The sequence below is a fragment of the Vipera berus genome, assembly GCF_964194415.1.
Source record: "Vipera berus genome assembly, chromosome: 1".
Taxonomy (NCBI): domain Eukaryota; kingdom Metazoa; phylum Chordata; class Lepidosauria; order Squamata; family Viperidae; genus Vipera; species Vipera berus.
The window spans coordinates 112,175,017-112,191,531 of record NC_138202.1 but is presented as its reverse complement, the minus strand read 5'-3'; the positions used below and the strand labels follow the sequence as shown (position 1 = coordinate 112,191,531).

Here is a 16,515-nt window from a genome sequence, read left to right as displayed (position 1 = left end):
TTAAGATACAGGAGGATCTTGACAGACTTGAACATTGGGCGCTATATAACAAAATGAAATTCAATGGTGAGAAAAGTAAGGTTCAACATTTAGGCAAGAAAGTATAGGTGGTATCTGGCTCAGTAGTAGTAACTGTGAGAGAGATCTCAGAGTCCTAGTGAATAATCACTTAAATAGGAGCCAGCAGTGTGCTGCAGCTGCAAGAAAAGCCAACAAAGTGCTAGGCTGCATTAACAGAGGGAAAAAATCAAGATCACCTGAAGTGTTAATACCACGTTACAATGCCTTGGTAAGGCCACACTTGAAATATTGCATCCAGTTTTGGTCACTACAATGTAAAAAAGATGTTAAGACTCTTAGAAAGAGTACAGAGAAGAGCAACAAAGATGATTAAGAGACTGGAGGCTAAAACATATAAGGAACGGTTGCTGGAATTGGATATGTCTAGTCCAGGAGTAGGCAACCTTGGCTCTTTTATGACTCGTGAAGTCCACGAGTCATAAAAGAGCCAAGATTGCCTACCCCTGGTCTAGTCTAATGAAGAGAAGGACGAGGGGTGACATGATAGCAGTGTTCCAATATCTCAGGGGTTGCCACAAAGAAGAGGGAGTCAAGCTGCCCAAAGCATCTGAAGGCAGGACAAGAAGCAACGGATGGAAACTAATCAAGGAGAGAAGCAACCTAGAACTAAGGAGAAACTTCCTGACAGTTAGAACAATTAATCAGGGAAACAACCTGCCTCTAGAAGCTGTGAATGCTCCAACACTGGAAGTTTTTAAGAAGAGACTAGACAGCCATTTGTCTGAAATGGTATAGGGTTTCCTGCCTGAGCAGGGGGTTGGACTAGATGACCTCCAAGGTCCCTTCCAACTCTGTTGTTTTTGTTTTTGTTATTATTATTTACTAGGAAGATTAGCAGGTGGTCTGGGTGTTGATTTGGTCAGACCATGCATGACTTTTCTAGAAATACAGTGTTATATATATTATATAGAGAGTTAAGGATTATTTTTTAGTTTTGGTTTTCTTTAATTTCTTTAGTTTGCCTTTTCTTCTTATTCTGTAAGAGAATAATGTTTGTGTTTGCATTATGGCTAAGAGTTAATAAAGTGGATTTATAGCAGGGCAGATGCTCAATAGAGAGATTTATAAATTATTCTGTTGTACTACTATATCTGTTCTTATTCTTTGTACAGAAGAGGCATAGTATTTCCAGTGGACTTCCCTCCCAAACAATAACTGAATCATTTCCAATTTAATTCCATGTTTTAAAAGGTGACATTTTTAAACGATTGTACAGCATTTATTGTAACTTTACACATTTTTATATTGGAACTATATTGTTTCATGTAGTGGAGGAATAATAACATAGTACAGTCACAGTGCTGAGTGTTTTAAGATGAAAGAGATATGATTTCATGCCTCTTTTCCCAGAAGACCTGAGCCAATATACCCTAGCTTTACCTCCTGCCTTGGTATGTGTCTTACTAGTTCTTGTTATGTTACCTGTCTTCTAAGGAGTGTGTCATAGATACCTTTCTTCTTCTCCATGGTACTATATATAGGAAATTAGGAATCTTATACTCCATGTTACATTTTAAAGGGGGAAAAAATAAAACATGTTCTGTCTTGTCGCTTCCTGTGCTTATGGCATTATGTCATTTGTCAGCCTTTTCCCTCCGTTTTTGGGACTAGACCAACCATGGAACAGATAAAATTTATCAAATATTTTTTTCAAAAAAGAAAAAATATATAAATCAGCAGAAAAGGGAAGTCAGAACAGTCTTAACACTATCATTAAAACTCATCCTGTCACTATTCGAACTTTGATATAAATCTAGGTTACTGGGACTGGTGTAAACAAATTCTCACAGGACATGATTAATCTCATAAGTGTAAAGTTTGTGTAAGTGGGAGGGACATTTTCTTCTTTCTTTATCAGTTAAAGACGAAGTTGTCATTTGCTGTTTTTCATACTATTTTGTTGCCAAATCTTGACAGATTGATAGAAGTGCTAAGTGAAAGTCGTCAATTCTAATGAAACTAATGTAGCTTTTATCTAATCTAGAATCTTAAATTTACTTTCAAGTTGAGATGTTAGAATTGTCTACAGCTAGTTGACTAGATGTTGTCGGGAGTGGAGTCATGTTGGTGGCAAAAAAATCAGAAGTCTGCACCTTTTTCAAATAGATTGGTTATGCAGTTGCCGGTTATATACTTATAATCGTATAAGTATTTTATCAGTTAACAGTAGAAATGCATTAAAACACATTGTGTTTGTTGAGACTGCCTAAGAGTCCCTGAAGTCTTTTGATGTATCTAGAATATCTTGAGCTATTCTACAAGTTCAACAGTATCTTGCTTGATGGTGCTATTAAGTCCGCTTTTACAAAATAGTCATTTTGAGATATTCTACAATGTAATTTGGGAGGTTGAAATACTCAGTATTATTTAGTTTGTGGCCTGATGTCAAACCTGTGTACATCAATTATTTGTATCAAGTTTGTCTTATATGTTCTATGTAAAACTCAGAGGGACATTGCTGGCAGATGATGGTAAAATACCACATTGGAGGAAGAACACATGAAAGTAGCTGTATTCATATATATGTACATCGAGTCCTGTGAGGAAACTGTTGACATAAATAAAATAGACATTAGGTTTGTTTCAGGGTTTGATTGTCATAATTGTCCTGCTATTGCTTGTTGCTTTGAGAATCTGCTTCAGGTTTATTTATTTATTTATTTATTTTATTTTATTACATTTGTATACCGCCCTTTCCCTGAGGACTCAGGGCGGTTTACAGGGAATTAAAAATCAAACGTACAAAAGTTAAAAACCAAGTTAAAAAATATTAAATTCACCCTGTACTCTTAAAAAACCCCAGTTAAAAATTCACTAATTGACAGTATACAAATATTGGCCTGCCACACAGTGTTTAAGAAAATGTGGTGTCATTGTGCAGTATGGGTATAGCTGATCAATAATGCATTTGAGTGGCTTAAACTTCAGATGACAACTAGAGGTGTTCTGTTTCTATGATCTATCTTGTAATAGGTCCTCCAGTGATCTGGTTAAATTGCTTTCCCTATTGATCTCGTTGGATAAGAACTTCAGTCTCCTGGATGAGTGATTTAATTCCATCAGTTTAATATATCAATCAAGTGGGTCAGAAGAAACGTGGTTGTAGCATAGAGCTCCGCTATAAATGATAGATTAGGTGGTGTGTTCTTGGTGGAAGCTGGAAGCATATAGATATGCTTGACAATCTGTAGGTTTCCTAGTGATGTTTTTATATTCACTGTATAATTTTAGGGATCAAAGAAGTGAACTTGTTCTGTTAACAGGTTGAAGTTGATGGAAGGGTGGAAGTTGTTAAAGGTAATGGTGTAATTTGATGAAAGATAAATTTCAATGGCCAGATGATAAAAATGTCTTCAGTGAATCTCAGGTGAAGAAGGGGCTACAGGCTCTGAGAGTTAACAAATGCGTTGTTCTAGGTCAACCATGAAGATGCTGCAGTGGCTAAGGAGCAGGGCTAGAAACCAGAAGACTGAGTTCTAGTGTTCCTTTAGGCTTGAATTTGGCTGGATGATTTTAGGCCAGTCACACATTCTCATTCCAACCCACCTCACAGGATCTAATTAAAAATAATATTGAGGAGCCATGTGTCTACTCAAAACAGTGACACTGCTTTGCAGGTGCATGTTGTCAAAGCTGAACTAATTAGGGCCCTTTCTTCCTTGTTCCAGAGTACAGGATACTTAATGTGGATTTAATTTACTGACTATTTATTTACATCATATCTTTATAAATAACTCAAGGTAATGAATATACATAGTGTTCCTTCCTCCTCCTGTTTTCCTCAACCCTAGGAGTTGAATTGGTTTGAGAGAAAGTGATTGGCCCAAGCTCACCCAGTTGGCTTTTATGCTTAAGGTAGGACTAGAACTCACAGTCTCCTGGTTTCTAGGCCACCACTTTAACCTCTAGACCAGGGGTCCCTAGTGGGCCGTAGCCTGTTTGGAATTGGGCTGCGCAAGCACCTACCTTTCACAGATGCATACCTACCACTCACACAGAAACCATCCCCTCACCCACCCACCCTTCTGGACTGCCAAGCCGGAAGGGTTGGGGACAGATGCTCTACTCCACGGCTTTTCAACCTTTTCACCCATTGTACCACTTTTAGGATATGGCAACATCCGAGTACCACCAAACGCCTAGCAAGGTGTCAAAAACTTGATGACCCCCCCCCAAAAAAAGGAAAAACGTGATGAAGTACAGGTAGTCCTCAACTTACAACAGTTTGCTTAGTGACTGTTTGAAGTTACAATGGCACTGTAAAAAGTGCCCCCCAAGCCACAGCCGAGCAAGACACCTGCCTGCCTGCCCGGCGGTGCTCTTCCTTCTGTCCAGGGTTTTCATTGTTGTGAGCATTTCTGTTGAGGATTGGCAGCAGGGGTGGGGTGGGGTAGGAATGGGTGTTTGGTTTTTATTTCCCCCCCCCATGTGCTAGGTGGTTGCTGCAGGTTTTGGTCACTTCACATGACCCTGGGACACTGTGACCATCATAAATATGAATCAGTTGCCAAGCATCTGAATGCAAATTACAAGACCCTGGAGATGCTGTAACATTCCAGCTGATCGGTGCTTCTTCTAGGCTCAGCAGAAGCGCCAGGATCAGTGCTGCTTTCCAGCTGATTGGTGCTTCTTCAGGGCTCAGCAGAACCACCAGGATCAGTGCTGAGCTCCAGCTGGAGCCTAGCGCTGATCCTGGCGCTTCCGCTGAGCCCTGAAAGCCCCAAAGAAGTGCCGATCAGCTGGAAAGCGGCACTGATCCTGGCGCTTCCACTGAGCCCTGACAGCCCTGCAGCTCCAGCCATCTCTCACTCAGGCTTGTGCAGTGCTGCCACCGGTTCAGCTCATTCCCCTCCCTCACTACCACTTTTCTAGGATTGTCGCGTACCACCTGCCAGGTGCCAATGTACCACAGGTGGTACCTGTACCACTGGTTGAAAAGTCCTGCTAGTCTAGACCAAACTGGCTTAGGAAAAATCTAACATTAAAAGCAGTTTGACAGGAATGAATTACCCACCAGGCAATTTTTTCACTAGATGTTTTCAAGCAAACAATAGACAACCATCTATGTAGATGTCTTTATTTGGATTTTGTAACTTAGCCAGGGTTTGGACCTGGTAAATGGTCCTTTCCATCTGTATTTGAAATCATCAGTGCTTAATTGAAGTAAACACGGGTAGAATTTGCTACACGCACTCTGAGCAGGCCAGGAGGGTGATTTTATTCCCTTAAATGCAGAGGCATTGAAGTAACTGGATGTGTGGATTATGATGATGCTCTGTGCAATGTGATGCCGCATAAAGCTTTTCTTTCCTGAGACTAACAACTTAACATACAATTTTTAAATTTTAATATGAATGTATCAACTACTTCACATCTCTTTCCAAACCATTAGGACATTGCTGGCCAGAATATGTAAAATGTTTCAGATGTGAAAGATTTTGGATTCAAAATGGACTTTTTCATGTTCTAAAATGAAAGTAGGGTCATTTCAAATTTCAGATGGTTCTGGTAGGATTAGAACAATATCATGGCACTTCCTGTGAGATCCAAACAGCCCATTTCAAACTCAAACTGTCAAAAAAGCTTCTTTTCAAACTTTCAAGTGTTTTCACCCCTTCAGAATTTATTCGGAATTGAATAAATTAAATAAATTGTAAATAAAAATTTGTTATTATATTAAAATAGTTAGCTCAGTTTCTTGAAGTTTTCACAGCTATGGGCGCAAGTACATTGAATTATCACTGCCTATTTTCATCCCTGGCATACCACTTTTTCTGTTTCCAATTTTCACCTGTTTTTTATCTCACTGTGCTGCAGAAGCTAGAACAACAATAGCACTTTACTTCCTATAGGTGCTATAGAAATAAAAACACAATGTATGTAGACATCTACTTGAAGGATAACTTGGGAAATGCTCCATAGTTGCATACATAACTATTAAGTATCTTAGAAATGTAAAGGGAAGAAATAGATAAAGCAAAAATACCCAGATGAGAGATCAGACTGGTAGATCTGATTTCCATTGAAAGTCCATAAAAGTCAATAGATGGGGGAGAAACACAAATATATCTACTAAATTGGTTACTTGTTTGCCAGCGCTGATTATTCTTGTTGTCTTGCATTTGCCTATTTTATAAGTATAAATAGATCAGAATCTACCTCTGCCCTATAGTGTCATAAATTTCTTCATTGTTTACCCCACTTCTTGTGTATCTGAGGCTAAAGCTATAATAAAAACTTCCAATTAAAACATTGAAGGTTGAATTTTTCAATATTTTTTACAAAATTGATATGAAATTGATAGTGAAATATTTCAATGTTTAAAACGCACAGCAAGGTGTGTTTAGAAAGGTCAGTTATTCACAAAGTCAGTTACAAAGTTATGTTCCCATCTCAGGAGATACAAGGAAAATTATTGTTGACCTCAAGTTGAAGCTTTTATATGGAAAGTTTTCTAGCCTTTACCCAAATCAGGCTGATTATGGTAATTATCCTGATTAAAGAGTCAAGGCTACTCAGGAGGAGCTCCTGATTCCTAAGATAATTGTTCTTCTGGTACTCTCCTTGAAAACTGCCACTTCCCCATCTCTCTATTCTTTGATTTTCAACCTGGTACCACTCTCATTGTCTTAAAAGTTGCGTCGTTTTATTAGGTAGTAATCTAGAGAGTTAGGATTGGAACTAGTGTGATTCATTGTGCTATGAGTTCTTTAACAGTAAGATTTTTCGTAAAAATCAAGTTCCTCACTTGTGAAGAACTCAGGAGAAGGTCTGAGTGGAGTCAAAACATCTCCATCTGATTATGAATATTGTTATATCTAGTTCAACCTTAAAGTTGCCTTCTGAAGAGAGGCAAGGAGGACTTGCACAAAATGTTACAAATTTCCCCATCTTTTAACTTGAGTGTTTTTGCTGTGGTCAGCTTGGAACAAGAGTTCTACAATGTGAAAGGGAGAAGTTTGCAAAGCAACAAAGAGAAACTTTGTTTTAATGAAAAAATTAGAATATATATCAAGAAATGTAGTACAGATAATCCTTGACTTACAACCACAATTGACCCCAAAATTTCTATTGTTAAGTAAAGCAGTTGTTAAATGATTTTTGCCCTATTTTTTGACTACTTTGCCACAGTTGTTAAGCAAATCAGTTATGTGAAACATGAGGTCATTAAGCGAATCTGCTTCCCTCATTGACTGTGCTTGTTGAATGCCAGTTGGGAAGGTTACAGATGGTGATCATGTGAACAGGAGAGTGCAGCTGTCATAAATACATGCTAGTTGCTAAGTGCTTGAATTTTGATCACATGATCAAAAGGTGGGATGATGGGGATGCTGCAACAGTCATAACTGAAAATTGATCACAAATCATTTTTTTCAGTGCCGTTGTATCTTTGAACAGTCACTAAACTAATGTTCATAAATTGATAGCTACCTATAGAAAATATTTTAAAAATATGCTACGTATTATTTTTATATACTATTATATAGCATGAATAAAATTGCTTTGAAAGTTTATGTTTGTGCATTCTTTTTCTATCAGGAAACTGAACTACAGTTAACTACAGCTTTTGAAAGAAGGACTAAATGCAACGGGGGCAAATTGTCTGTGGGAATGAAGTGGTTGGGAGAATCCAAGAACATGGTGGTGAATGGCCGGAGAAATGGAAGCAGGTTATCTAATGACCACCATCAAAATCAGTCCAAAATACAGCATTCTGGAAAGGAAAATCCAAAGACTGGCAAAAATGGAGTTGAAAGACGGTCCAGCAGATGTATGTATATGTTAATGTGCTAGGATGATCTCAAGTTACCATATTTGTTAATTTTTAAAAGGCTGTATTTGCCAAGTATATTTTCTTATTTGTATATATTTACAAACTTTCTCATTTATAAATGATGACACAGTAATGTGTGCAAATAATTTATAATTTTTAAATAAATTGAAGTCCCAATGAAAGCTTAAATGTGAGCCTGATAGTCTTCCTTTCAATGTGAAAAAATGTTGCTAATGCATAATTTGCAGTGGTAAAGAATTCAGTTTTCCACATATTTATAATTTGTCCCAGAAAATACCGTTAGAACACAATCTACAGTCACAATATTCAGGGGAGTGTATGTTTACAGGAACAGTTTTAAAGATCTACTCATAATTGTTAATTTCATTTTCATGTAGATATTGGATCTCAGTTAAAGTGATAGAACATTAGTTTAAAAAAAACAGCCTGAAGATTTAAAGGCAAGCTTAATTTGAGTTTCCATTGCTGAACATATGAGGGTAATTTTTTCTGGATTTTGATTGGTTTGAATGTTGCCATTTATTTATCATAATCTGTTTCACATGGGGAAACAAGTTTACATGCTTTACTACTAAATATTTTTAATGGTCATAAAGATTCATATGACTTGTATGCCTTCATTTTTAGAGCAACTCCAAGTAAAACATTCTTGCTGTCACCTCATACTTCATATGTCATTATACAACTAGGCCAAGATCAAAACTGCATTATTGAAGTCGGTACTAATTTAATAATCCAGCAGAGGAACATAACTTTCAGTTTACAACAATCACTTCTCCTTTCCATTTGTAACTGGAGAACCTCTGAGTAGGATAGAAAACTTCAATTTGCTTTAGCTTTTTGGACATACAATATGGTTTTGTCCTGGAAAAAAAAAGCATGCAATGAAAAGAATTTGTTTTGCTCTAAATGTCAATATGTTAAAACTAAATAACAAATTATTTATTGGCAGATTGTGCTTTCACATTTTTCTTTTATATAACATAATTTATATGAAATCATGCCTCCTTTATTATATGGTTTACTGAATGGACCAACTGCAAATCAATCACCTCGTACCATTACACCTAATTTTAAGGAACATCTGCAGGCTACGCTAAAAACGCTGGTTGTCTAGATGTGATAAAATTTTAAAATCAGAGTGGTTATTTTTATTTAATGTTTGAGGGATAAAATGAAAGAGCCATGTAAATTGATATCAGAATAGAGAGGATTTACTAGGAAGCAGTGTTAGTATTTCACAAAAGTAAAAATATATAAGTTCAGACCACTTTCAGATAAAATATGGTATAAATTTTATAAGCTAAATTACTTTTTTCTAATGAAAATAATTCATCTAAGATGCCATAGTGGGCTATGTAGTGGGCTAATGCCTCCTTAAGTAACACCAGCTGCCTGCAATTAGTGCAGGTTCGAGTCCCGCCAGGCTCAAGGTTGACTCAGCCTTCCATCCTTCCGAGGTAGGTAAAATGAGGACCCAGATTGTTGGGGGCAATTAAGCTGACTTTGTAATAATGCCGCTTGGGGGGGGGAAAGCCCTAATAAGCAGGCATATACATAGAATGAAGGCTACTGCTAAGCTTGTAAGCCGCCCTGAGTCTTCGGAGAAGGGCGGGATATAAATGGAATTAAAATAAAATAAATAAATAAAATACAACCTGCATTGTAAAGCACTCCCATTAATTCATACCAAAGATGACTATTATCATCTTTTGGCTCTTTATGATATATTTTTTGTTCGTTGCCTGAACATTTCCTATGGGGCCTCACTTGAAAGTCTCTGTTCAGTCATGTGGTACTTCTGTCATCGCAAATAGCCTGGTGAAAATGAATCTTCTGCATAAACAAAGCATTGTGCCCACCACTGGACAAACACATACATGGAATAAGCTTCTGCATTGTTCTCAAGATTCCTGCTTTTTTTCTTGTTCCCTATACAAGGAGAAAGATCGATACAATTCAGTGTTCAGTATCAGCTAATCATTTGTTTCGATTTATGCAGGTAGTGGTGGTTCGGGATTTGAGGGCCAAAGTCGCTACGTGCCTTCTTCTGGAATGTCTGCCAAGGAGCTATGTGAGAATGATGACCTAGCAACTAGTTTGGTTCTTGATCCATATTTAGGCTTTCAAACACATAAAATGAACACTAGGTAATTGTTTTATTATTTAGCAAACATAAAACCTTATTTGTTTTACTTAAAATCTATGTAGATCTGACAAATTTAAAATGTGAAAAAACAATAACTGGGGTATTGGGAATTAATTAAGGAAAATTTGACTGCTTTAATTCAGAATTTTTTTTGTCTTCATTAACATATTCTTCATAAGCCCTCAAACTGTATTATGAAAGGCAACCTGCATCAGAGATTTCAAGATGCTAGATTTGTTTCCCTCTTCCTATTTTCTGGACCTCTCCTGACAATCAATCCATCTTTATTGGGTTTTCCTGAAGTTGTTTGTTTTGCTTTTTAAGGATTTTTTAATAACCATTTTATGTATGGATGATGTTACAATGTGCAAAGAATTGAAATTGGACTGTATATAGACTAGTACATAATAGGTAATTAATAAATTAAAATAACATGAAAGTATTTTAATGAGCATTGTGTAATGACTGCTTCATTTTATTACATGTAGGCAAATTATTTAAAGCCAGTAATAGAGAGAAGTTGATTGATTTACCAGTTGTATTATTGAAAGAATCCTTTCTTATTAGAAATCACATTCTTTCAAGTTTTCTTTTATTCCTAGTATTACTGTTGTTCTTTAGACACCATCATAGAGTTTTTAATTATATGGCACGCTCTGTGTGTGTCTGTGTGTGTTAGGTAATTGGAATATATCATAATTTTTTGAGCAAAAAACCTTATTCGTACTTAAACAGCCTGTAAAAATGTTGATTCTGTGGATATATTTATTTTTTTTAATACCAAGAAAAAGATTAGAATTTGTTGCTTTATAGCCATCTGCTGCCGGCATCAAGCTCCCTGCGCCCTGTGCGTTCCCACAGAGAGGGCCTCCTCAGGGTGCCACCGATCAGAGAATGTCGATTGGTGGCCCCCAGGGGGAGATCCTTCTCTGTGGGCGCTCCGGAGCTGTGGAACCAGCTACCGGTAGAGCTCCGGATGGCGCCCGATCTTCGCTCCTTTCGTCGCGATCTCAAGACCTTTCTGTTTGTACAAGCCGGCCTAGCCTGATGGGGATTGGTGGGGTTTTTTATTTTTGGTGGTTTAGTTTTTAACTTGGTGTTTTAGAATTCTATTTTAACTGTTTTAATATGGGCAACTATTTAATCTCTTTTTAACGTTTGTATTTAGTATTTTATTCTGCCCTGTGAACCGCCCTGAGTCCTCAGGGAGAAGGGCGGTATACAAATATTATTAAATTAAAATTAAATTAAATCCTTAAATTTGAAGATTTTATCAGTAGGATTGACCTTAAAAATACCGTATATACTTGAGTATAAGCCGAATTTTTCAGCCCACTTTTTGGGCTGAAAAATTCCACTTCGGCTTATACTCCAGTCAACAAAAAAAACTTGCCGAGGACTTGTGCGCGGCCGAGGCTTTGGTGCTTCCGGGATCGCGCGCACCTCTCCCAAGCCACCGCCGTCCGGAGACCTGCCGAAGTTTGAGGAGGTTTGGGGAGGTGCGCGCGCACCTCCCCAAACCTCCCCAAACGTCGGCAGGTCTCCGGACCTCCGCGCCCTGCCTGCCTGCTTCTTTCCGCTGCGGAAAGAAGCAGGCAGGCAGGGCGCAGAGGTCCGGAGACCTGCCGACGTTTGGGGAGGTTTGGGGAGGTGCGCGCGCACCTCCCCAAACCTCCCCAAACTTCGGCAGGTCTCCGGACGGCGGCGGCTTGGGAGAGGTGTGCGCGATCCTGGAAGCACCGAAGCAAGTCCTCGGTAAGCTCCGGGCGGTCACTTGCTTCGCGTCTCCTGAGGGAAGGGGGGGCGACTGGAGCGGGCGTGTTTCCTCGCCTGCTGGGCGCCGCGATTTGCCCGGGGAACGCGCGGGCCCCGAATGGCAGCGTGGAGCGAGGAAGCGGACAGCCAGGGCTTCCCTGAGAGCCGCGGCCACACAGGGTATTCCTGTGTATTCAGGCTTGCAAAATGGCGGATCGAGCCTCTGCTGGCGGCAGAGGCTTGCAGAACGGCGGATTGGCTTATACTCGAGTCAACAACTTTTTCCAGTTTTTGGGGGTGAAATTGGGGGTCTCGGCTTATAGTCGAGTCGGCTTATACTCAAGTATATACGGTAGTTAAATTAAAACATCTCAATCTAAATTATTAGGATGGACTATATTTTCCTTTTTGCTTTGATTGACAAACGAGGAAAAAGAACAAAAAAGGTAAAAAGATACAAGAAACATGTTTTACATGCAAGAACTATATTTGAGCCTCATTTTTAAACAGACTACGTGAGACAATATTCATCAGTTCTGTTACATCAATAAAGAGCCATCTCACAAACAGAAGTAAACATGTATTTGTAACCCCAAATTGTAAATCTGAGTAACTCTGTCTTTCCAACATTGAACAATGTTCTTCTTTGCTATCATCAATGTTTCCTAAATCCATAGTTTTTTTTATAAAGCAGTACTCTGCAGGTTTGCTATATAAATATATTTAATATACTGGGGTGTGTGAGGAAGGCAATATGGGACTCCGGATTATTCAGGTTGTTTATTAGGCCTTCTCAATTTGAACTAATACAAAGCTCTAATGCATACTTTTTGGTACAGGTGGTTCTCAGTTCACAACCGTTCATTTAGCCAAAGTTCAAGGATGTCAAAGTTCAAATTACACCAGCACTGAGAAAACTAATTTACATCTGGTTCTCGCACTTTTGATTGTTGCAGCGTCCTCAAAATCGCATTAACAAATTTGGGTACTTGTCAGCCAGCATATATTTACAAAGGTTGCAGTGTATGTGACCTTCCCAGCTGGCTTCTGACAAGCAAAGTCAATGGGATAAGCCAAATTCACTTAATGGTGATTAACTTAAAATTATGTAATTCACTTAACAGATATAGCAAAAGTCATAAAATCGGGCACAACTCATTTAACAACTGCCTTGTCCCATTTGTCATAAGTCAAACACTATCCATGTCTTATTAAAATGACATTTCGTTATTCTTATATTTTGATTACCAACACATTTTAGAGGTCATCTGAAGCTGAAAATTAAAGAAGATTGTCACAACAGATACGTTTTAAGTGTCATGATATTTAATGTTATAGATTATTTCGCCTGAAGTAATTAACAGATGTGTTTTTTCCATGCCATGATCTGTTTTCTAATCAATTGAAATGGATCTAAATCCTATTCTCCAGCCAGGACAGTTCAGGTTTGTTCAGTCAAGACACTCTCAACCACTTGCGCCAACAGTGCAAATTTGACAACTAGAGTTATCAGAACAAGCATATTTAATGATACTTCATTGAAGAGAATACAAGGCACTGCTTTCTTCAAGTTAGCTATCACCTCCCTTCCATGAAAGAGTACTGGTTATGGTGATATTGATAATTGACTAGATCCCCTTCAACTGATCCAGCCAGTATCAACCAAGAGGAAAACTACGTCAAAAGAGCATGTGGTGGTCTGAATTTGTCTTAATACTGCTGTCTCCTCAAGGAACACAAAGTGAAGCTGATTGAACAATACAGGACAAGCAAATTGCTAGCCTCCCCCATTTGGCTTTTTATGCATTTTCCATTTGGAATTCTTGCTTCAGCACAGATGTAACTTTTCAAAAATAACAAACAGGCACTTAGCCCAACTTTCTGGCCTAAATTGCAGGTAGTGCTCAATTAACTATGGCAATTGGAATTGGAATTTCCATCACTAAGCAACATGGTTGCAAAGTCCAATATTTCATGGCTGCTTAGCAACAGCAATTCTGGCGCTTCTGGTTATCATCAGAAGGTCACTTGATCATCACTTGCTTTATCATTGACTTCATTTGATAGAACCTGGCAAATTACATGGAATGCCATAGCCTAATTGGGAGCTGAGCCCAAACTTCCAGATCGCAATTATAACCATGGGAATGTGACAGCTGAAACTTCAAGGACCAGTTGTAAATAGCACTTGTTCAACACCATCATAAATTCAAACAGTCACTTAAGGAGCGGCCATTAAGCAAGCACCACTTGTATGACCATTTATTCACCATCTCCTACAAATAACTGAAAAGCAAAGCAAAATAATGCCATAGCCCTGTATTGCTGAGTAATATCTGTACAATAGCTTCAAATAAGTGTTTAATGTTTATTGTTTTATTATTTTAATTGTTTATAATATTGTTTTATCATGTAAGCCACCCAGAGTCATGAGACAGCAAAATGGGTAACATATACATTTACTAAATAAATAAATGAGCCAAGCCATATTTACAGAGGCCAATGCATGAATTTGCAAAAAAAAATAAATCAGGATAATTAGCCCACCACACCATCTCAAGAAAAATACAGGATTCCTAATTAAAATTATACCAAAATATTCTCTGTGTTCATTAAATTGTGTAATAAGAATACTATTTCAGCATTCAGAATCTAGAAACATCATACTGTTGCTAAAGAGATCAGATAGCACAAAATTATATTGTTTTATCTCTATACTACAGATAGTCCTTAACCGTTGCAGCATTCCCAGGATGGGACAAAATTTGGGTGCTTGGCAGCGATGGTTGCAGCATGTTTGGGACATGTAATCACAATTTGTGACCTTCCCAGCCAGCTTCAAAAAGCACAGCCAATGAGGAAAGCCGCATTCACTTAACAGCCACACAGTTCACTTAACAACTGCAGCAATCCTCTTAACCATGGCAAAAAAAACTTTGTAAACCTGGGGTGTGACTTATTTAACAACCGTTTGCTTAGCAGTGGAAATTCTGGTCATAACTGTGATAGTAAATCAAGAATTACTTCTAAATCAGATTTTCTCTGAAAGCTTGTATCCCACCTATTCCTATGAAAAAAGCTCATGAAGCAAAGAAAATAAGTAAAATTAACAAACACTTTATAAGAACATTAAACAGAACTAAAAATATCCAAGTTCAATTAAAGTTTTGACTAAATTCCTTGGACATTTTTTAACACATCACCTAACTGTACAATATCAGAGTTCAGCACATTTTGCTGCAGCATCGCATAGGTGAGTGCAACATAGAAGATTGAGCCTTGGGATTAACTGCATTAATGAAGTCAGAAGAAAGATAAACCTCACATAACTGGAGCGTGTAAATAGGAACATACGGGAGAAAATGATGCTCAAAAGTATCAAAAGAGAGGAATCTGTTGTAATGAGGAAAATCTTCATCCCTCAGTGCATGTAATGGTCTGCAGGAATGATCTTGGGAGATGGGAGCCTTAGCGTACCAGCCGTCATGCAAAAGGTACCTCCTCCCATAGAAGGCAATTGAGCATCTCAGAAGAAACCCTCTCTAGTTTTGTGGAGAATAAAAGTAAAGGAGGAGAAAAATGCTTTTCAGACCTGTAAGATACTGTTACATTAAAGGCAGTGATAGTAATTCATGGTTTGTGCTTCTTGTCTGGACTACCTTGAAGGTTAACACTATACATCTGTAAAACAACCTATATATGTATGTTTTTTAAAAGCTTTATTTGATTGGTATCTCGTGCAAAAGAAATAACATATTTCATCATTGAGATAACAAATACTGTTCTATATTTCAGACGTTCCTTCCCCTACGCTTTTACGGGGCGATTGATATTTCCTTCTTGTTATTAAAATGTTTCTCCTGATCCAGTAACTATAATTATTCCTCTTTTAATCATTTGTGTAAAAACCTGTTGAAACAATATTCATTTCTACTTCTGCTCCTATTGTAATTTAATTTATCTGAATATATAAAATGGGAAAATAAAATGCAGCTTGATTGAAGTTCTATCTTGGTTTTTTTCCCTTTTTTGCCTGAGGTTTCGACCAGTAAAAGGAAGACAAGAGGAACTGAAGGAGGTGATTGAGCGTTTTAAAAAAGATGAGCACTTGGAAAAAGCCTTCAAGTCCTTGACGTCAGGTGACTGGGCCCGGCACTATTTTCTTAACAAGAACAAAATGCAGGAAAGGTTGTTCAAAGAACATGTAGGTGTATTTATACTTAATCCAAGTTCAGTTTGTTACAAGTACAGTATATAGGATATTGTGGATGTTAAACTGGTAGAAAAAAAAATGTTTCTATCTTTAGCAAATGCCCAGAGTCGGACAATGTACAAATTTGATAATTTAATAAATAAATATTATGTAAGATTTTTAAAAATTAACTAGCTGTATGAAAATTAACCGTGGAAAAAGGGAATGGACTGAGATATTAGAAAGCTTCAAAGAAAAGGAAAAAAAACAGGATTTTATCAGAGGCTGCTAGAATCAAATGAAGGGAATTGTGTGCTCTTTAGAGTGAAACGCTATGCCCTGTAAATCAAGATATACTTGATTACCTAATCATGATAAATAACTGGAATTATGTCCCCTATGAACGTTTATTGATATGACTTTAAACTGATACATTAAAATACAGCTTTCCCTTAGTGAATGGTATATTAAGAAGTGAATATAAGTTTGAAGACTGAATTTAAGGAATAAGCAAGAAACTTACTCAGGAATATATGCTTAATG

At 37.7% G+C, this 16,515-nt stretch overlaps 1 protein-coding gene across 9 annotated transcripts in view; it reads left to right on the top strand.

Moving 5' to 3' along the window:
• The window catches only part of KMT5B (lysine methyltransferase 5B), a 34,901-nt gene that overhangs the window by 8,465 nt on the left and 9,921 nt on the right, over window positions 1–16,515 (top strand). For 6 of the 9 annotated variants that reach the window (XM_081346654.1, XM_081346656.1, XM_081346653.1 and 3 more), the window contains 3 exons: window positions 7,621–7,852; window positions 9,879–10,026; window positions 15,819–15,984. In XM_081346654.1, the coding sequence (XP_081202780.1) occupies window positions 7,693–7,852; window positions 9,879–10,026; window positions 15,819–15,984 (474 nt within the window). In that variant the 5' untranslated portion in view covers window positions 7,621–7,692. Of the gene's footprint in view, window positions 1–1,253; window positions 1,273–7,620; window positions 7,853–9,878; window positions 10,027–12,139; window positions 15,985–16,515 lie in introns of those variants that run through there. The other 3 variants (XM_081346658.1, XM_081346660.1, XM_081346659.1) reach the window with 3 other exon arrangements.